At 42.9% G+C, this 22,607-nt stretch overlaps 1 protein-coding gene across 2 annotated transcripts in view; it reads left to right on the plus strand.

Annotated features, from left to right (window-relative positions):
• FRMD3 (FERM domain containing 3) overlaps positions 1–22,607 on the plus strand; it is a 237,131-nt gene that overhangs the window by 123,551 nt on the left and 90,973 nt on the right. For both annotated transcript variants that reach the window (XM_070431443.1, XM_070431444.1), the window contains exons 2-3: positions 1,928–2,032; positions 16,002–16,044. In XM_070431443.1, coding sequence (XP_070287544.1) covers positions 1,928–2,032; positions 16,002–16,044 — 148 coding nt within the window. The remainder of the gene's footprint in view (positions 1–1,927; positions 2,033–16,001; positions 16,045–22,607) is intronic.

Here is a 22,607-nt window from a genome sequence, read left to right on the forward strand (position 1 = left end):
TGGGAGTGGGAACTGGCCTCACTTGCTTTGTGGAAGGCATGATCCCTGCTTCAGCCACACTTTCACCCTGCAGTCGCCACATTGTCTGCAGTGGCATCTCCTTCTCTCAAGGGTCTTAGGTAGTTTAAGGGGATATTGCCAGAGAGTGTGTATTGGTTGTTGTGTTTAATTATTAAAAAAGATCTTTGTGGTGCTTTGCAATACATCTTCAGGGCAGAATGCTAGTAGTAGCTGTCATGCAAATTCAAGGTCTGCTTAATCCCAACTCACTGCACGGCATTGCCTTGACCCACAGACCTTGTGGTCTCGCATATAGTGGGGGTAGTTCACCATAGTCAATGCTGCAGAAAGCTTTTGACAACCCATCATGAAATGATGAGCTCGGGTTGTGCCCAGTGATTTAATCCTGCAGCAGCCTCTTTAAAATGGATGGGTTACAGAATAAACCTGTGAAAGGGACTAAATCCATTTGTTATATTCTGGGCATTGGCTTTCGCTGTCATTATAGTTGGTCATTTGGGCCTCCTGCCTTAAAAACAATTACAGAAATCTAAAAGCACATTTCCTTTTGACGTTTTGTTACTTTGGGGCTACATCAAATGGGTTCTCTCAGAAAGGAAGTAAAGGCTCAAGGTTCATTCGAAATTAAACTCAAAGTGATTTCAGGAAAATTGAGGTTTCATTTCACCATCTGGGTTTAAAAGCCCCAGTCTTTCATTCAGTGTGGTGCATCCAAGGCCAGCAAGTGGCTTTTTCATCCATTTCCCAAGCTGATGGTACTACTTTCTAATGAAAAGATAACCATGTAACACGGACCATACTGATCTTCCAAAATTACTTTTAGTGGATTTGGAGGAGAGGCTCACTTAATGTTTCTTCATTTATTCTTATAGGTCACATTCCGTCCCCCAAACATTCCATGGGTCTGTCAGCAACTTTGATTGAAGCAGAAATTTATCTTATCAAATATCCTGATGAGGGCTTGGAAGAGTCTTTGCTGTTAAAAAGGTTTTGTTGTCATAGTACTTATCTAAATCAGGTTTGGCTGGCTGACACAGCTCTCACTCATAGTATTCTAGAAGGAAAAACAATCTAAGCAACTTAGAAATCATCTGGTCCAACCAACTTATTTTACTGCTGAGGAGTTTGCCAAGGTCACCCGGGCTTGTTTGAACCCCAGCCCTGGGCTCCCTGCCATCTCCCACAGTGCATTTCTGTGTTGATTCATGGATGTGGTAAGATGGCTGTGAGGCATGTTCTGTCCGATGCCATTCATTGCGTTTCTCTGCCATGCAGACCCTGCCTTCTAGCAGAGTCTCAGCAGACTCACCAATGCTCTGGGGAGAGGAAATGGCACAGTAGGAGCCCAGGCTCTACAGTTCGGTGTTCTGGAGCAAATCCTGCCTTGCTCTATAGATGTGTGACTTTGAGCAAGCCGCCGAGCCTGTCCGTGCCTCCCTTTCTTCAAACGTGAAATGGAGACCTATCCCACAGGATATGGAGGAATGAATACCCACAGAGCAGTTGGAGCAGTCAGGTGCATGATATGTGGATTTGCAAACTATGCGTTTCCACTAGGTATTGAGTTGTGAAATCATTGTTATGAATCATAAATATCATTAGAAAAAATTAAATGGCATATAATTTAATAAGATAGAACAAATTAGAGTGCTCTGCATGTACGGTGTTCCTTTGAGGTGTGTTTGTGTGTAATGGCTCATGGTGTTCCTTTGGTTGTGTGTGTGTGTGTGTGTGTGTAATGTATTTCTCACTGCAGATTTTAGGTCGAGTTTGGAAGCCTCAGCTGCAGGAACTAGAGTGAATGGATCCATTCTCTAAGCACAGACCTATCGGGGTGAATTGACACATGTTAGCATGGATGCACAAGGTGAGCTTTGGCTGAAAAGTCAATGTGTTTCCTTTGCAGAGGGAGACCAAAGGGCAGTTTCTTATTGACCACATCTGCAACTACTACAGCTTGCTGGAGAAGGACTACTTCGGCATTCGTTACGTGGACCCAGAGAAGCAGCGGGTAAGAGCTGACCTCTGTCGGGACACATTTGGGGGAGTCACTCAGGCTGTGGGGTGCTAAAGAGTTTCCTCTCAGAACAATCGTGATGCATTCTTGTTCTCATGGTTACTGATGGTTGACCACATGAAACTGACCAGTCTGGGGTGTGTGTGTGTGTGTGTGTGTGTGTGAGAGAGAGAGAGAGAGAGAGAGAGAGAGAGGAGAGGAGAGGAGAGGAGAGGAGAGGAGAGGAGAGGAGAGGAGAGGAGAGATCCCACTGGACTGGTTGGGCAAGAGAAGAGAACACCTACTTAGACCTTTTCAGGAGTTGCTCCCACCTGGTTGAAGACAAAATGTTCCTGTGCCCTTCAAAACGTCTCACTACAAAAAGCTACTGGTACACGGGAGACTGCGTAATGGGTACAAGGTTTTCTTTTGGGATAATGAAAACATTTGGAACTTGATAGGTGGTGGCTATACAACATGGTGAATATACGAAATGCCACTGAAATGTACACTTTAATTTTATATCCCCTCAGTTTAAAAATCTTTGGCAGATGAAGGGTTAAGATACTTTGAAAGCCGCTCCTTGGGACCCACTATATTTGACAGCCTTCATTGTATTCTTCCTCTTAGACACACCTGTTCTTTCTGGCTTCTGTTGATGCTTAAGAGTGGGCAGGGGAGTCTTGTCTTTGGAGTAGTGTACCAGCCTAATTGTGTTCAGGCATGGGATGTGTCAGTCACAGTGATGTATGCTTCTCACATCCAAAGGCCCCAGGAATCTCTACCTCAGCTCCCACTACCTGGGGATTCCCCTTCCACACCGCTGCTGTGGATCCAAGATATGGGTTAGGAGGCTCTTTATCTGCTTGTTACCCTGTCACACTGTCAACCAGGGCCATCTAGGAGAGGCTCAGCTGGGGGTGGGCAGGGATAGGAGGACAGGGCCCCTCAGACTTGTTTAATTTTCTTTTCTTCTTACCAGTGTCCCTGGCCATCTCCCTGGTCCTTGATTTTGTGTTTACTGACTTAATGCAATGAGAAGCAATGAGGGAGGAGGATGTTTGAGGGATAGACTGGATTTTCTTCTGAAACGTGGAGAATCTTACTAGGCTCTTGGAGTCCAGTAGGACCTAATCTCCTATAAAGGGATACAGTGTTGTGGCTCAGAAGAAGGAGGTTTTGCTTTCCTGTGGCACTTGCAGGAGCCCTTTAATGGGCCTAGCATTTATCTGAGTGAGAGCAAGGCAGGATGCGGATGTAGGGCTGACATGAGATCACAGAGAGGATTTGTGTGGCATTTACTACTGATTAACAGTGGTTCCCAGACCTGGCCCTGCAACAAAATCCCCTTAGGTGTTGTGAACATGCTTAGTGTGGACCCTATTCTATATCTCCTGAATCAGAATCCTGGGTTAAGGGCCAGGAACAGGGATTCTAATACATCCTGAGGCTACTTTTGATACCGCCATCCCAGCTTTGGTCTTCTTTTAGTGTTGGGGACCATGGCATAAAGACATATAGACATAATGTCTAATGGCCTATTATGAAGATATTATCCTTATATGGAGAAACAGGCTCAAAGACATTGTTATTCATCCAAGGTCTCACAGCTAGTAAGTGATGGAGTGAGTATTTGAGTTAAGGGTTATGGTTTAAACTCTAACCCCTATATGCCAAACAGATTCTGTGCACTCTATTAATCATCTAACCACCACTGAAAATAGTTTGGGTATGTGTGTGTGCAAAATCCCATTTTAAATTATAAACAGTCAACCTATAGAAGTCATTCTAATTACCATTAGTTGAACATCTATAATGTGTCAGAAATTTTACTCACATGGTCTCTAGTCTCCCCTAAAACACTGCAAGGAAGAGGGAAACTGAGGTACAGAAGGGGTCAGTGGCTTGCCGAAGGCCACATAGCTAGGAATTGTTGGAGGAAGGATGGGATTTTAACCCATTTTCTTTCCATTTCATCTCTCACATGAAAATTTGAAACGCAGTCTAGATGGGGGATCTGTAACCTTTTTCTGTAAAGGCCCATATTGAAAATATTTTCAGCTTTGTGACCTACACAGCCTCTGTCGTAATTACTCAATTATTCTCTCAATTATGGAAAGCAGCCATAGATAATATCCAAAGTAATGGATGTGGCTGTGTTCCAAAAAAACCCTTTTTTCCCAGTAAAAGTGTTTTACAAAAAATAGGCGTTTGGCCATAGTTTGCTGACCCATTGCCTAGAGTCCTAGACAATAGCTGGAAATGACTTAAATGCATTAGCCCTTTTCATTTCTCTTCACCCTCTCATTGGGGAGATAGGGAATAAAACATAAGAGAAGCGTTTAGAATTGGAGTTAGAGACATCAATATGAACTCATGATTTTTTAAAAAACATGCATAGATAGATATAGAAATAAATATAAGTGTGTATATATGTGGGCTAGTACGCATACATATATTTATAGGTTCTGTCCACCGAGATGGCCTCAAAGCAGTGACATCACAGTAGCAATGAGCACACCTAGCTCCTAGATCTTGGTTTCTAATACATTCTCCGATAAAAGGAACTAGGGCTCCTTGCAGAAATGGCTGATTCTAGGCCTGGCATAGGGAAACCACAAGATGACTCTGAAGCATCTTGTGCTGCCAGAAAGTAAGGACGTGCTCATAAAGCTAAAAGGTAGGGCCCTAGGAAAGGCACAGAGCCAACCTGAAAGAACTTCAGTGGCCCAACCTGGAACAATAGGAGCAGCAAAAATAAATAACAATAGTGTGGAATTATAATCCCTGGAATAAAAGAAAGATCCACGAGTCCATAATGATATAAACAAAATAACTGCATAAATAAAAAGAGGGAGATGGGGCAGCTCGTCCTTACAGAAGAATTGAAATTAACAAATGTACAAGGAATGATAGAAATTGGAAACTGATGGTAGAACACCACAATAATAATTGTGGGCAAGGTCTGTGGATGAAAGCTAAAATTAGTGGACAGAAGCTTGAGGAGAAACTTGTCTCAAAGAATATGCCTCCCCTCATATTTGTTAATAACAAGGGGGAAAAGATAACTCTACAGTGGAGAAACCTGGCAGACAACATTTTAACCAAGCCGGCAAGGCTAACATCTCCAGTAAAAAGATGTACCAACAGCACCTACCTCCTGATATCATGCACTGGGAAGGGCACAGTCTTTACAATGTTCTTCCCAAGAGTGTATAACCTCATTCAAACTCTGAGAAAACATCAGACAAACTGCAGTGAGAGACAGTCTCCAACGTGACTTACCAATATTCTTCAAAAGTGTTCAGGTCATGAAAGGCAAGGAAAGACTGGGAAGCTCACAATTTAGAGAGATGCCTCTATGGCAAGGTCGGGTCCAGGATTGGATTCTGGAGCAGAGAGAGGTGTCATTAGTGGTCAAATTGGTTTAAGTCTTCATGTTACTTAATAGTATTGTGTTAGCATTAGTTTTTAAATTTTGACTCTATTGTACTGTGGTTATATAAGATGCTAACATTGGGGAGGATGGGTGAAGGTTATACTTATACCATCTTTGCAAGTTTTCCATTGGTTTGAAATTATTTTTTTAAGTTAAAAAAAAGAAGTCTTTAGGTTGATGTGCTTCATTGTTCTTTATATTTTGACTTGGTTTAGTTTATTTTTTAGTGTTCAGAAATGGGTAGTAGATTAGTGGAAAAAATGTGGATCATGACCCCCAAAACAAACTGTCTTAATCTGATGTAGCCATTCAGTTGCTTCGGGGGCTGTCTGAATCGTTCTGTTTTTCCCCCGAATCACACAACTATTATATAGCCTTTTGATTTTGAGGCTACAATGTGAGCATAGATTCCACATAGGTTTCTGAACAGTTGCTGCACGAAAATGCATAGACTTTGCACTCAGAAATATATGAATTAAATCACATCTCTGCTGGTTAATAAGCTGTGTTATGTTGATCAAGTGACTGATCCTCTCTGTCCTGATTGTTAAAACAGATAACAATACCTACATGTAGGGTTGATATGGGAGTTAGAGAAAAGTTATACAAATGCTTAATAAATGGTAAATCCTGAGTACATGGTATTTATTTTTATTAATTACTATTATTGCTATGTATTGGCTAGGTGAGGCAAATGATGAGGAAATAAGGCCATGATTAACAAGTTAAAACCTAGAAATGCTAATAACTTCACTTAAAGGCAGGGTGGCCATTATTATGATCTTCGGGAGAGATGAGGGAAAGTGACCCTTGGCTCATTAGAAAAATGGACTCAAAGGAACAGACACTCTGATATGAGAGTTTTCAGCAGAAATTGATCGACCAGCATTTTTTTTTTTAGCAGTTCATGTACTTCTCAATGGAAAATACAAACCAATGAATTATTTGGATAGAAAACTAGTCAACAGAGAAAATCTGATTCGTTAGAAAAGCTGAAGTGGAATTTACCTCTGCTGTGGGAGTTGGTGGTTTGCCTACAAGCCTTCGCAACTTGGCTTATGGAAAACCATTGTGGAATATTCAATATTTAGCACTCTCTCATTTGGAACACCATATGTTTGACAAGATGTCTCATGCACCATATGCTCTGAGAGGGGTGAGGACTGGGTCAGTAAACGATGACTATCTTTTACTCTTTTAATGGTAAGGGCCCAGAATTTCCATTTTTTAAATTTGAGGTAGGGAGGGGCAGATTGAATACTGGTCAATAAAAATCCCCTTGAGTTTCCATCACATTTGTCTTCTGAAGAACTCATGTCCTCTTAATTGCAGACGATGAGGGTTGGTATTCTCTTCATTTTACTATCGAGAAAGCTGGGACTCTAAGTTTAGAAGTCTTGTAAGAAATAATTCCAGAAGAAAAAGTTAGTACTTGGCTTAAGTCCAGGTATTTTCTTCTTAGATGTAGCAAATTTTTTCCAATCACCTTGCTCAGGTGTTTGAATAACTTCTCTTTAGAAAGTTGAAGTTTTGAAATAGTTGGATTTCATAATTCCAAGTTTCTATGGCCCTTGCTCTGAATTTCTTTCTCTCCTTGTTCGTTCACCCTTTCCGTTTCCCCCATACTCTGCTGGAGGTCGCCCGCAGTGCCTTAGAACTGAGGATCCCACCGTCAGCTCAGCCAGAGGAGGACTGTCTTGGTTGTAGGTAGTTGGTTACAGTTTACAGGCAGATTGGACCCAGTGCTTTTGATTTTAGCTTTCCCATTTTAAACATCTGTTTAACCCACTTACGTTAGTGTCACTAAAGATGACAAATTCACTTTGGAAATCCACACTTCTTGGACAATCTCCTCAAGCACTCTGTGTTGTTAGGACATGCTTTCTGATAGCATGACCTGGGCAACCATGGATGCAAGCACATGCTGAACTCTGCAACTCCCTCCCCCAATAGAGCTGACCCTGAGGTTTTTGTGTTGCAGCCAGAAAGGACTAGGAAGCCTAGCGGAGAGTTTTCTTTCTAATGGGAGGAGACCTTTTCTGTGTTAGAGCAGTTTGCTTTTTCTAGAGGCACCTTTGGGAAAGCCATGGAATGGAGTAAAAACAGGCCCAGTGACTTGAGGTTTCACTCTGGGGATGGTGCCAAGAAGCCAGACAGCATTATTTTCCACCAGCTGCTCCTGCCATCGAAAGGCTGCTCTCTGCTCCCAGGGACAATTGCTTCACAGATGCTTGTAACTAGGAGTGAGAGTGGTGCCTAAGATTTAGGGCAGCCCTACTCTGAAAAGGGTTGGACTGCTGCCTCAAGTCACTGGTCATGAATTTGTCTGCTTAGCGAGTCCTCTTTTGTTTTTAAGTTTCAGGAGGTATTAAAAAATCAAGACAGCTTAAAAACCTGTTTTGGGAGGTATGGACCAGTAACTTGGCTTTGTGGGAAAGGACTTTGGGCACTCAAGTTACAAGGAACAAAGCGCTATCACAGTAGCTTGAAAGTTGGATACACTGTCTAGTGTTTCAGTTGTGGCCCAGGCTATGAGCACTGCCAGATTTGGGGAAATTGTCATATTCCTTCAGCAGAAAGCAGAATTTTGTGCTAAACTAAAATGGTTGCTCATAACGGACTCTGTCTATACCCCATTCCCTCGCTTGGAAAGGATGGGATGCCTGGTACAGACAGGTTGCAGTCTGGAGTCCCTTAGCTCACTGGGATGTCATAATCTTAGTGGTTGGAGGAGCAAACATGTGAACTGGTTATATTATTTGGGCCAAAAGACAGACATAAGAATAAGTGGGGCTGGGAAAACGCCATTTTATCTCTGAGTTAGGGAAAAAAAGGATACCCAAGGCAGGATGGTTTCCCTTCTTGGTGAGAACCTTCTGGGCTTGGTTTATCAGCGGTTCTCAACCTGTGGGTCGCGACCCCTTTGAGGGTCGAACGACCGTTTCACAGGGGTCGCCTAAAACCATCAGAAAACACATATATAATTACATATTGTTTTTGTGATTAATCACTATGTTTTAATTATGTTCAATTTGTAACAATGAAATTGGGGGTCACCACAACATGAGGAACTGTATTAAAGGGTCGCGGCATTAGGAAGGTTGAGAACCACTGGTTTAGATGAAGACAGAAATTAATTAGGGAGATAAGGGTTAAATGTCATCATTATCGAGAGAAGCACTTGCCAGAGGCAAAAGTCCAGCGGGCAAGAACATCAGAGCTGACCAGAGACTAGCAGGTCTGGAAGTTTCAAAATAGCTTTAAATACAGTTTTTAAGTCGAGCTGGAAAAAAGACTAGAATGCGACGAGGATGTATAACTTGGGAGGAATAAAAACGGTGCACATTAGGAAGTGACAATCTGAAGCACACTTCTATTTCTTTTCACCCATGCTCCAGCAGACCTTCCAAAGGTTCAGTTGTAATTGTGTGTTAGCTGCATGGAGGTTAATAATGAGCATCTTAGTTTGGGCTGCTAAGAGAAAACACCATAGACAGGGTAGCTTAAAAGGACATTTATTTCCTCACATTTCTAGAGGCTGGGAAGTCCAAGATCAAAGTGCAGACAGATTTGTATCCTGGTAAGGACTCTCTTTCTGGCTTGCAGACGGCTGCCTTCTCTCTGTGTCCTCACAAGTCATTGGGAGTGAGGTGCTGGGGCAGGAAGCAAGTGCTTATGCTCTGGTTTCCCTCCCTCTTTCTTAAAGGGCACTAATCCTCACCCTAAGGACTTTTTAAAATCTAATTACCTCCCAAAGACCCCCCCCCACCACCTCTAAATATTATCACATTGGGGGTTTGGGCTTTTATATGTGAATTTTGGGGGGATCACAAATATTCAGTTCATATCAAGGAGTGGGAGTTCTAGGTATGTATCTCTTGCTGTGTAACAAGTATCCCCAAAACTCAGTGGCTCAAAACAACACAATGTTATTGTATCTCAGGATTTTGTGAGTCGGGAGTTTGAGCAGGACTCAGCTCGGTGATTATTCTGCTCCACATGGTGTTGATGGGGCTCCCTCAGTAACGTTCAGCTGGTGGCTGGCCTGATCTGGGGGTCTCACACATCTTCAGACAAGATCTGGCACGTTCAGGGTGGTATGGCCACAGACCAACACGTCTTCATATGCCAGGTGCCTTGATGGGGCTGGACAGTGGGATGTGGCAGGGGAAGGGGGAGGTTCCCTGTGTATGTGGTTTCAGGGTCTTTCCACACGGCCTGTCCAGCAGGGTGTTTGAACTTCCTACATGGCCACTTTGGGCTCCAAGTGCAAATGGAACCACTTACCAGATAAATTGTAAAAGAGAGTGGATTTTGGGGAGAGGTGGTGAGTTTTGGACATAGTGAGTTTGGGCTGCCTGTGAGATGCTGAGGTGGTGATGTTCAGTTGGGTCTGAAGCTTAATGAGGAGGGTTAGGCCACAGATAGAGACTTGGGAACCCCTAAGGCCGTCAGTACTTCAAAGCCCTGAGAATAGATCAAAGAAATGAAGAGAGTATAGAGGGAGAGGAGAATCTGAAAGCTAAACAATATCCATATTTTAAAGGATGGTCCAGAAGGAGAAACCTGCAAAGGAGACTGGCCAGGATCATACAGAGAAGGAAGCATAGTATGAGGAGAGAGAGAGACATTAGGGTAGTTATTCACTTAATAAAGGGGAATGGTTCCAGTTTCAAACATCAAGAAGGAAGGAGGATCAGAGGACACTATTGCCAAGAGCTTTGACACCAGGAAGACTGAGACAAATCCTGTCCCTGTCGCTTGCTGGTTGTATGACTTTGAGCAAGCTCTTTAACCCAGGCCTCAATTTTTTAATCTGAAAAATGGGGATACTATTAGTACCTATGCTATAGGATTGTTCTTTAAATGGATTATTCAATATTATCAACATATGTCACCGGTCTTTTTACTCTTCTGTGCTTTAAAGAGTTTGTGAAGGTCCATGAATCTAGCAACTAAGAGACCTTTGACCTTGGAACAGTTGGGTGACACTGTTAAATTTATATGGCTTGATAGCAAATGTTACAAATTCCACTGTAATAAGCTTGAAGGAATTGTATAATTTCCTTATGATTGCCTTTGGTTTCCTAGTGTACTTTAAATAAATAGCAGTGACTATTTTTATAACCACTACCACTATTTTTTTCTTGAAGTGTACAGTAAGGACTTCTTGGATGTAGAGCCAGGGATTGGAACACAAGTGTCAGGCTGCTCCTTGCCCTATCCATTTTTGTAAATAAAGTTTTATTGGAACACACCACTTCTATTTATGAGTTATCTGTGGCTGCTTATGTGCACCAGTAGCAGAGTTGAGTGGTTCTGATAGAGATCACGTTGACCACAAAGCCTGAAATATTTATTGTCTGGTCCTTTAGAAAAATTATGGTGCTTAATGCTTTCCTAGGCTTCCTGTTTCCGGTTGTGTTTCTTACAGTATTTCTTCTCCTGGTTATTGCTTCTATGTTGCTCATCACTGAGAATCTAGAATACAAAAGCATTTATGGCTGAAAGAGTAAAACACACTCCACAAAAAGCAATGAATGGTTTTTTCTTTTTTTACATAGACTGACTTCCAAAAGGACAATAACTTTTGAGTGTGCCTGATCTCCAGATGTTGTTGCGGTGTGTAGAAGGTTTAATTGAAACTGGAGTGGAAACCATTGTTACTGGAGCTAAATAACCAGGCCTAGCTCTAACTTTTCTATCCAGAGCACTCTTAGGGCTGCACTCATTCAGATGGCATTCTCCCCCCCCCCTCCCCCCCCGCGCCCCCAGCAAAGCCACAGGACCCAGAAATGGCATGAACTGGCTAGATAACGCAGAGACTGAGTTACTCAGGGCTTTGTCCAGCTGTAATGTGAGAATCAGGCCATCTTTTCAGGGCTATGATGAGAAGTGATCAGTTTTGAATCTGGTTACTCCTGAGGGAAGAAAGAATCTCTTTTTTTGGGCAGGGCACATTCATTCTTGTTTAAAGCCCCATTGGTTCTTTACTACATTTCTCTGGGCTAGAGATTACTCTTGTCTAAGACACCAAGGGTTTTGGAAAGATAACAGAGAGGTGTGTAATTTATTCTGTAATCATTGGCTAAATCAGTTTCAACAGAAGCCTAACCCTTGAAGATAACTGTGATATTGTTTACTTTTGGGAGTGTGTGTGTGTGTGTGTGTGTGTATGCAGCTACTGAATTAAAAATCAATCTTAGTCACAAATAATCACCACTTCACACCTACCTTCTTTTTTCCTCAAGACAAAATTAGAAAGTACAAAAGAAATGCATTATTTCTATGAAAGGGTAGAGAAAACCAGTCTCTTAGGGCTAAGCACAGCTGGGCCTAGACAAATTAAAAAGAAAGAAACATTTGCTGGCAACATTCTCATCCTTCAGGTTCATAGAATGTGGAACATGAGAGCTGAAGGAACCTTAGGGTCCCCCTGTCCCCCAAGATCACAGGTAAGGGAATCAGGCCTCGAGGTTTTATCTTTCTGCTTTCCACCCCTCGATGTGGCTTCCTCCCACTCCTTTTTCTTCACGCTGCTGTCAATCCAAATGAATTTGTTTTAAGAAATGGCTTGAAATGTGGCCAGGCTAGATTGTCAAAACTGAAAACCTGGTTAAACTCGGACCTCTCACAGGGAACTTGCAGTGAGCAGGGTTCAAACCTAAAGCAAAAGGAATAAACCTCCAGGGAAGGATCTTAACTATCATGGAGGGCAGTTTCTGGTGGAGAGTTAGGGAGACTGTCTTAGGTCCAGTCCCCAGGAAATAGAGATGAAAATGGCAGGTTTATTAGGAAATGTTCCTAGGAAAAGACTTGTAGGAGAGTTGGGATGGGAAGGGATGGGGAATACAAGGAGGCCATGAGAGACTATGGAATCAGGCAGTCGTACAGAGGGGATGTGGGCTCAGTCCCACAGAGGAGCTCTGGAGTCGTGTAGATCATGCCTGAGAGTTGTCCTGGCCACTGGGTGAAGGGGCAGATGTACTATCCTCCACACCTGTTGGGTATTAAAGAGCTGCCTTGCTGTGGGGTGGGTGTGAGTGCGGGCTCAGTTCCCTACCTTACAGTGGACTCCAGTAACCTGAGGGAGTCAGATGATTGTTTAACTAAAGGGAGAGCTACCCAAGGGGACTTGGGCACATCCCTGTCAGAGCCCTGACAGCAGACACCTTCCTGACACCTTCAAATCACGCTAGGGCGCATCCTCCAGTGCCCCTCGCTCCCTGAGCTCATTAGTACAATCAGTGATTGGGTCTCAGCTTCCGTAGTCTTTGGAATTTTGAGTCTAAATGAGAGCTGAGGAAAGGAAGGTTTCCGTTGTAGTAAACCAAGCACAAATTTAGATTTTGGGTTGGCACACTTAGGTTTCTGCCTCTCTTAGGGAATATCAGTTTCCAGGAAGGAAACAAAAGAGCATATATTCCAAGTAGCAAGAGAAAGAAAATAGAAATACGTGTTCTAAGGCTTATCTCCAATGATCATGGTGGTTATTTTCTGCCAGACTTGACTAACACACACCCCATCTCAGAACACTCCTCATAGCCCTGGGAGATTGCCACTGACTAACCGGGGTGGGCACACACACTGAAACTTCCCTGTCTTCCCTGGAGGCAGAGAAAAGGTGAAGAGGTAGGTTGACCTTAGGCTGAGAAGGGCTAAGGAGTTCAAAGGATGACAGGCAAAGAGAATTCAGAAAACAGGTTTATATTTCAGGCTTTATTGGCAAAATGACTGGTGATTTTCCTCTGTGAAATAATAGCAATAGGTATTGATCTCTGGCTGCTGTTATTTGTTTTCTTGCCTTAGTTCTAAGCTATTCTGTTTGTTTCTAGAAAAGTAATTTCATCACCAGACACCGCTTTTATTATTCTCCGTGAGTCCCATGTATTGGAAGACGCTGGTCTATCAATTAAACTGCGCTTAAGTAACAGCAACGGCATCAGCAAATAAGCATTTACTGTTTTCCACATGCCAGCCACTGTTTAAGTATCTAATGTTGAATAACTTTTAAAATGCTTGCAAGGTAGATACTATTACTATTCCCATTTTATAGTTGTTGGAATTGAGACACAGAGAGGTTAAACATTTTTGCATAAGGTTATATAGCCAGTAAGTGGTAAAATCAATACATTTTCCAGTCTTCCGTTGTAATGCTATGAAGAACAAGCATTATTTCTGACTAGAAGGAGATAATAAAAAGTAGAATAGTGGTTTCCAGGGGCTAGGAGGAAGGTGCAAAATGGAGACTTATTGTTTAATAGGCATAGAGTTTAAATTTTACAAGATGGAAAAAGTCCTGGAGATGGATGGTGGTGATGGTAGCACACCATTATGAATGTATTTAATGCCACTAAATTGCACACTTTAAAATGTTTACAATGGTTATGTATATTTTGCCACAATAAAAAAATTGGGGAAAAAAAAGAAGATAACCAGGGTTTCCAAAAGTTGATATAATTTTGGCCGTATGCAAAGAAACTTGCTATTTTAGCTTGTGCAGTGCATCGGGAGGAAATGGTGGTTTTCTGTCAGTCTTCATGAAAAGACACCCATTCTTTTTTTGTTTGTTCATCCTCACCTGAGGATATTTTTTCCCATAGATTATTAGAGGAGGGAAGGGGAAAGGGAGAGAGATTCATTGATGTGAAAGAGACATATAGATTGGTTACTTCCTGCTTCGACTGGGGCTAGGGATTGAACCTTCAAACCAGGTACATGCCCTTGACCAGGAATTGAACCCACAGCCCTTTGGTGCTCAGGCTGACACGCTAACCACCAGACAACATTGGCCAGAGCACTATTCTTGTTTTTAAAGGCCACAGAGCTCTTATACTCTGGATTGGAAACTCCTGATTTGACCACTCAATTTTTCAGTTCCTGGTGAAAGAGAGAATGTTCATTGTGGAGAATGATACATTTTAGAGTGAACTGATCCATCGGGAGGCTGCACAGCCAAGGCCGAGGGCCTCGCTCTGGAATTCCACTGCACACTGCCCTCCTGTTATTCGCTGGGTGTTTAACTCCTGAGCCCCAGATGTCTCATCTGTAAATGGAGAGGTAGTGATGGTCCATGGAAACTCTTAGAAGAGTACCTGGCACATAGTAAGTACTTAGCAAGTGCTATCTCTTGTTAAACCTTATCGTTTTGTATTACATCAAGCAATAGTGATAATACAGAACCTTGAGGCTTCTGGATGACACAGTGAGAGAGAGGTGTAAGCACTAAACTGATAAGTGTCCCGTTTCCTCTCCTGTATCAAACAGGGTGGGGGGACCTATAGTGGGGACTCCCAGACCTCTTGGTGGATACCCATGGCAACCCCCCTATTGTCTTTATAAATTATCCTATATAATAAAAACCTAATATGCTAAGTGTCCGGTCGTCCAGTCAGCCATTCAACCAATCAAAGTGTAATATGCTAATGATATGCTAAGGCTGCTCAACTGCTCACTATGACGTACACTGACCACCAGGGGGCAGACCTCTGATCGGTAGGTTAGCTTGCTGCTGGGATCCGGCTGATTGGGACTGAGTAAGATGGGCCAGACATGTCCTGAAGGCCTCCCACATTCCCTCCCCAGCTGGCCAACCTCCTGCATCCCTCCCTGTCCCTGATTGTGCACCAGTGGAGTCCCTCGGCCTGACCTGCACCCTCTCGCAATCTGGGACCCCTTGGGGGATGTTGGAGAGCTGGTTTCAGCCTGATCCCACAGGCCAGGCTGAGGGACCCCTCTGGTGCACAAATTCGTGCACCAGGCCTCTAGTAGGTGTATAAAGTGATGTTTCCTGAAATTCCCTAAGTGGCTTCAGGGACATCATGTGATATCAAAAGCTTCCCAGATCTCAACATGTTGAAGTGACCATCACACATGGTGTAGAGAGAGCTGGCCGCTGGGGCCAGCAAGAAGTCTGCTTCAGATGCCTGCCCAAGTCTTTGAGCTCCTTTGTTTTGTGAGGGAGCTGATTTTTCCTTCATGATGACCTCAGGCCTCTTAAATGAGATATTAAAAATCATTTTTTCCTCCCTACTCCAAAGTAAGAATCGGCTCTGTGCATGACGGGGCTGATGCTGGCTTGACCCACTGTTAACCTGGGAGGAGGCTGCCTTGGGGAAGGAGGGGTGGGCAGGGTGCTGATGCTGTCTTGGATTGTGACTCTGAGGTCAATGATGTCCAAGTCTTTAGTTGTCTCTGGTTTTCCTAGAGCAATGGAGCTCAAAGGATCACCGAGGATTCAACTAGAGCCACGAGAACATCCCGTTTAGGTGCATGTTCGCTCTCTTGTCCTTCTCCCCTAGCAACTGTCTGACTCAAACACTGCTCAGCAAGTGTTAATTCTCTGCAGTTTTATACCCTTGCCTATGGTATTTTTGTTGCTGAATTGTTCATGTGGATCTTCAGAAGTGGAACCCTGAGGAATACCTATAGGAAACAAGGCTGTACTTTGGAAAAAGAGTATCTTTATTAAATCCCTTTTAGTTATTAAGTATGCATCATATGGTCCAGCCATTTGACCCGCAATCTCTGTTTTTTTCTCCCCAGCACTGGCTTGAACCTAACAAGTCCATCTTCAAGCAAATGAAATGTAAGTGTCAACCTGTGGGTTCACCTTTGCCGTGAAGTGTCCAAAGACAGATTCTGTTTCTCCACAGAGTTTTTCCTGCCAGGGAAGAAACTGCTTTAGTTGAAGATCTGTGGGGGTGGGGCTTCTCTCTCCCAGTGAGAGCTGTGTGGCCTCTCTCTTATTTGCTGGCCTTGGGCCTCTTTGCAGTCACTATTCCAATAGCCACCCCCCCTCCCTCCCAGCCCGTGTCTCTCCCTCTCCACCAGCTTACCCTCATGTTCCATATTCACATGGGAATTGGATTAGATGGTTAAATATGTGTTATACATAATCACCAGGTTCCTGGTTCCTTCTGGTTGTGGGGTTGCTAGTAAATGGTTCAGGGTGGGAGATGCAGTCTTGGGGGCGTATTTTGAAACTAAAATCTTGCTGTCTCTTTACTGAAGAGTGTGTTGTTCTTTTCCACCCTCAAACTCTATAAGATAAATATTTTTTTTCTGAGTACTTGTTTGCAAGCTCTGGTGTTTTGACCTGCCCTTTTAAATATTTTTATTTTTTTCCCTGATGAGCTCTTGGAGAAGTCCCTTTGGAAAACCTCTCTCTGAGGCGTTGTGACGAGGGTATTGACTAGTGGTCCTGGGTGGGCATGGAGTTTTGTCTGGTCCCCCACTGCCAGGCTGCAGTCGCCCTGCTTTTATTTATGGTTTGGAGGAGAGCTTCTGAAATGCACCTCACAGATTCATTGCCGGCCCTGAAATCCATTTACCCTCCGTGCCAACTTTCCCACGGCCCTGAAACGTAGGCGATCAATCAGCTTCTCATTGGAGATCACATATTATGTCACTCAGGGGATTCTTTTCTTTTTCCAAATATGAAGAAATTATTCTGGGCAGGGTTTTGAGTGGGAGAAGGAAGAGACGGAACGTGGATGGCACTCTGGCAGCCAACATATTTATTCCTAGTTCTCTTTTCCCCCCTCCCTCTCTCTCCCTTCCCTTTGTTCCCCCTCCCCTCTTCCATCTCTGAAGAGCAAACTATCTGGCCAGTGCAGGAAAGACAGCCAGACAGCTAACAACCGTGGCTGTTGTGAGCAATGGGCGCTGCCGGGAGATGGCAGGAAAGATGTGAGAGATGAAAATGGACAGCATGAGCATGGAAGGTCCAGAGAGGTCAGGCTGTGGGGTGAGGCTGGAAGAGAATTGGGACAAGCATCTGATAAGAAGTAGCAGGACAGAGGTACCAGGAAGCTCTGTAGAGAATGACTCGCAGGATAATGAGAATGAACAAACATCATTCTGAGAAAAAAATAACCAATGCCTAGCTTTTATCCCTTAACTACAAGTTTTGATATTTTTGTTTACATAGTTTAAAATATTTAGACAATTTCCCAGGAAAACGTACTTAAAGTAAGTGGTTCTTTGACTTTGGTTCTTAAATGTCATGAAATATGTTCCTTAGGCTGCACACAATTTTGAAGTATAAATCTGTCTCGAAAGTAAGATGCATTTCAACAGTTAATAGAAGAAAACATTTAAAACTTGTGAAGAATTTGCTGCTAAAGAGCTTCGTCTCTGCCATTAGTAAATCTGAACAAACAACTGAAAACTCATAGTGTTTTACAAAAGTGGTATAAAGATGAACGTATGACTACTGACCAGTGCCAATCTAATGATGAGTGGCATCTGGTTCTGGAAAAAGAGCTGTGTAAAATTCAGCATGTAAGCCTGACGCAGTGGCTCACTGCTTCTAGGAACCTGCAAGGGTCTTCTCACTCACTACCCAGTCCTCTGTTGTATTAAGGACACGAGTGAAGAAACTTTTTGTCATTTTCTCAAGATCACACACCTGGTTTTGTTGTGGTTGTTGTTGTCTGTTAGATCAAGAATTTCTGTGCTCTTATCCATATGTCCTGGAACATGAACTCTAATGTAAATTAGAAAAAAATTAGGGCTTATAAAATGTTAACTCAGAGAAACTGGGTCCAACTCCTGAGATTCATTCATGAATTTATTAAAAGGATCTTGTTGCAGAACCCAGACAGCTTCCAGCTTGGGTGTGGGCATGCCTTTATACTCTGAGTAGGCAGCGAGGGCACAGTTCCTGGGAAGAGCGGTTTCTCCCATTCCTCTCCCTCACTAGCGTGATGCCCGACTTTCAGGTCCTTTGCCCTGACCCGATGAAGATCCCTCCGTGGGTGTTCCCACAGGCTGGCAGAGGTTCAGCCGTCCTGGTTAGCACACACTTTGCTGAGGCATTACTCTTATTTCTTACTAGTGTTTTAAAAATTCACTTTTAATAATATCATGCTCGTTGTTTTTTCCCAACAGTTCAGAAAAGTTTAAAATGAAAACCATATTTTCTTTCTCCTCCCCATTAGATCTCCCCAATAAATAACTGTTGTTACCAGTATTTTATATATCCCTCTAGGAATTTTTTTGTTATATAAGCTCCCCCAACATGTGAAAGGCCTTTATCAACAAAAACAAGATAAAATCTATATTATTCTTCATCTTGTTTTCTTTAAAAAAAAGTATTTTTATTGATTTCAGAGAAGGAGAGGGAGAGATAGAAACATCAATGATGAGAGAGAATCATTGATCAGCTGCGTCCTGCACGCCCCCATTGGGGATTGAGCCGGCAACTTGAGCATGTGCCCTTGACCGGAATTGAACCCGGGACCCTTCAGTCCATTGGCCGACGTTCTATCCACTGAGCCAAACCGGCTAGGGCTTAAATAATATATTTTTTATTTCAGAGAGGACGGAAGAGGGAAAGATTCTCATCATTGATGAGAATCATTGATTGGCTTCCCCTGCACGCCTCCTATTATGGATTGAGCCTGCAACTTGGGCATGTGCCCTGACAGAATTGAATTGTGACCTCCTGTTTCATAGGTTGACACTCAACCACTAAGCAACACCGGCCAGGTGTTTTCTTAATATTTTTACATATTTTCGAATATCAGATAGATGATTGGCTTCATTTAAAAAATGGTTTTCTGATAGTTAATTGTATGCATGTATGTAACTTATTTATTAATGGACATCAAAGTTGTTTCTAGTCTTTTGCTGTTATAAACTGTGCAGTAATAAACATGCTTGAATGTACACCCTTGCATCTGGAACATCTGTACTAGAAACTCCTAGAAGTAGAATTGTTGGATTGAAAGGTGTAGACATTTTACATGTCCTTACTGATCAATATCCATCCAAACAGCTTATAATAATTTACTCCCACTAATGTTCTATGGGAGTGCTTGTTTCCCCCAAATATTGTTGAAAATAGATATTATCCAACTTATTTTTATGGTGAGATCTTCCTCCTTCCCCACCCCCAGAGTGGCATCAGGAGGCAGGGAAGCTTACGTACCATCCTGGCAGTGAGGGCACAGTCCTCTGATTCCTCCCCTGGCGCAGCTCCTGTGGGTTGGTCTTTGGTTGTGGGCCTCTCTCCCCACTCATCCTTTCTGGATGTAACTAGTCTCGTTGGCCTTTGAGTGCGCACTGGCCTGTGCTGTTGAGGCCTGTGGCTCCTGCCATGGTCTGTCCTGCAAGTCTGTAGGTGATGCCCTCTTGTGGTCCCCACTCCAGATCTCCTCACTGGTTGACTCTCCGTACTTCTGTGTTCACCACTGGGATGGGCATAACCTGCTCAGCCTCTTTCATGCCCTGTGTCGGCCTCAGGGAGACTTGTGTGCTCTAGCTAAGATTCCTGCTCTGCTTAAACACACCCTGCTGTCAGTTCTTCAGTATTCTCCAAAGTTCCAGACATAGCACTTTCCCTAAAGGATTCTGAGACTTCTTTGTCTTGCTCCCCTGACCCTCTGACTCTGTTCAGCCAAGTCTAGAGTGCTGAGTGAGGCTGGATTCTTTCTCAGAGCTCCTCATAGCATCTGTAACTTGGTGTCGTCTTCTCTGGATCTCTCCAAGCTCTCTGTTTGCTTTCCTTCCCCAACCCTTCCCCACAACTAATAGTGGCTTTTGTCCTTGGATACTTGGTTAATATTCTAAAGCAATAGCTTTCTTAGGCAGTAACTTGTTTATCAACTATAATGGGAAGAAGTGCTATTATTTACAATAGCAATAACAAGTAAAAACAAATTTATTGTAAATAAATGTAACAAGAAATGTTCAAGATCTATACAAATAAAACTATGAGATTTTACTGTGGAGTTACGGTAACGCAGATAAAAAAGAGCTTGATAAATGGAGACTTCTCATGTTTCTGGTTAATATGATTAGTCAATTCTTCACAAATTAACACATACATTGAATAAATTTCAAATCAAAATTTTAGTGAGGTTCTTTATGGCATGTAACAAACTGATTCTAAGGCTCATTGGCAAAAGAAAACGTTCAAAGACCAGCCACAATAAATACAGGATAGAGCAAAAGTAGGTTTAAGTTGTGAGTACACAAAACAGTATATTCTTGTATTATTATTTATTAATTATTGTATTTTTCATATGAACAACTGTGGACATACTTTTGCTCCACCTTTTATGTAAAGAATGATAGGGCCTGCCGGTGTGGCTCAGTGGTTGAGTGTTGACCTATGAACCAGGAGGCCAAGGTTAGATTCTCAGTCAGGGCATGTGCTTGTGTTGCGGGTTCAATTCCCAGGAGGGGGCATTCAGGAGGCAGCTGATCAATGATTCTCTCTCATCATTGATGCTTCTATTTCTCTCTCTCCCTTCCTCTCTGAAATCAATAAAAAAGTAAAAAAAAAAAAGAATGATAGGATTCTGGTTCTATTAGATAGCAAATGAAGGCCTATGAGTTATAATAATTAAAAGAGGCCTAGCGATAGACATACACAGTAATTAAGATAGACCCAGAAATTGGAAAAAAATCAGTGGAACAACAAAAAGAATTCCAAATTCAGTCATTATTTGAGAATATGGGTTATAACAAAGATTGTAATTCATATCAGAGACAGGAAGGTAGATTATTCGAGGCATGACTTTGGACATTTTTTCCACTGGAGGAAAAAGCTAAGGACATGCCTCATACCATACGTAAGATTAATTCCAGATGAATTCAAAAGCCCAATATATTTAACAACCCATAGAAACTTTAGGTAAAAATTTAGGAGTACTTTTCATAATTGTGGAGTAGTGCATGACTTCCTAAGGAAAAACTAAAATCCAGAAGCAACAAAGCAAAATGCTAACAAATCTGTGTAAAACTTAAAACTTTTGTACCAGAATATTTGGTTTGTTCACTGCACAGAGTAGATTTTCAGTAGATATTTGTTGAATTAATGACTATAAAATGAATTATAAGCAAGTTAAAATACAAGCAAAATAATGGGAAGAGCATTTATTAAATATATAACAGGTAGCAATATGCAGCATATATTAAGTGTGATGCTATGAATCCAAAGATAAACAACTCAACAGAGAAATGTGAAAATACACATAGGAGGAATAAAAATAAATGGCTAACAAAACACATAAACAGATGCTCAGTATCATTAGTAACAAGGAATGTGCACAAGAAAACAAGATGTTTATCATACTGAGAAAATTGTAAACACTGATAATATCCAGTTGGTGAGGATGAGAGTGTCACCGCCGGCAGAAGTGTGTAAATGGTAAACCCATTTGAGAGGGAAATTTGGCTGTATCCTTCAATATTAAAAAGGCCTCTATCTCTTGATCCAACAAGGCAATATCTTTGAATCTGTCTAGAGAAAAATTTATTCCAGCACAGGTATATATTTTTCAAGGATGTCCTTTGCAACATTGCTCATAACATTGAGAACTGGAAGCAATAAAAAGCCCTGCAATTTTGGCAAAGCTAAATAAATTATGTGGAATACATGTGGTCATCAAAAGGAACGAGGCAGACATTTATTTCTGGCACTGAAAGATTTATTAAATATAGCATAGAGTTAAAAACAAGTAAAAACACCACATGTGGGATGCTCCATTTATATGAAAACTAGAGGCCTGATGCACAAAATTTGTGCAAGAGTAGGCCTTTGCAGCCCGGGCGGCTGCCCGGATCCCCCCTACACAGCCATGGCGGCTTCCTCGATCCCGTGGCTGCAGCCCCGGCTTTGTCCAGAAGGAAGTTGGTCTAATTAGCATATTATGCTTTTATTATTATAGACTAGGGGCCCAATGCATGAATTTGTGCACTTTGAAAGGAACTGTGGGCCGTGAGGCTGTGGTGGGCACAGGGGTGGGTCTCGGCCCATCCTCCATGCCCCCGCCTGGTCCCTCCTGCCATGGCCCCCGGTGCCCTCTCTGCCAGCAGCCCCACTCCCACTGCTGCCACTCCCACGTGCTGATGGTGCCAGCCCTGCTTGCACCCGCTGATGGCGTGGTGCTATTGGGGCCAGTCACAGAAGTGGGTGCGAGTGGTGGCTGCTGCCCCTATTGCCCCTCAGGAGCGGGGGGGAGGTGGAGAAGCCCTCAGGGGCAATCGGGGCTGGCAGTCACCACTTGTACCTGCTGATGGTGCCAAGCGATCAGGACTGGCGCCGGGCGGCTGTGGGTGTGAGTGGGGCTGGCACCGGCAGCAGGTGCGAGAGCCGGGTAGGACTGCGGTGCACGGGAGCAAAGAATTTTCAGTAAC

Source organism: Myotis yumanensis, unplaced genomic scaffold (genome assembly GCF_028538775.1).
Source record: "Myotis yumanensis isolate MYYU_CA2020_CCGP unplaced genomic scaffold, mMyoYum1.0.hap1 SCAF_12, whole genome shotgun sequence".
In the NCBI taxonomy this organism is placed as follows: Eukaryota; Metazoa; Chordata; class Mammalia; order Chiroptera; family Vespertilionidae; genus Myotis; species Myotis yumanensis.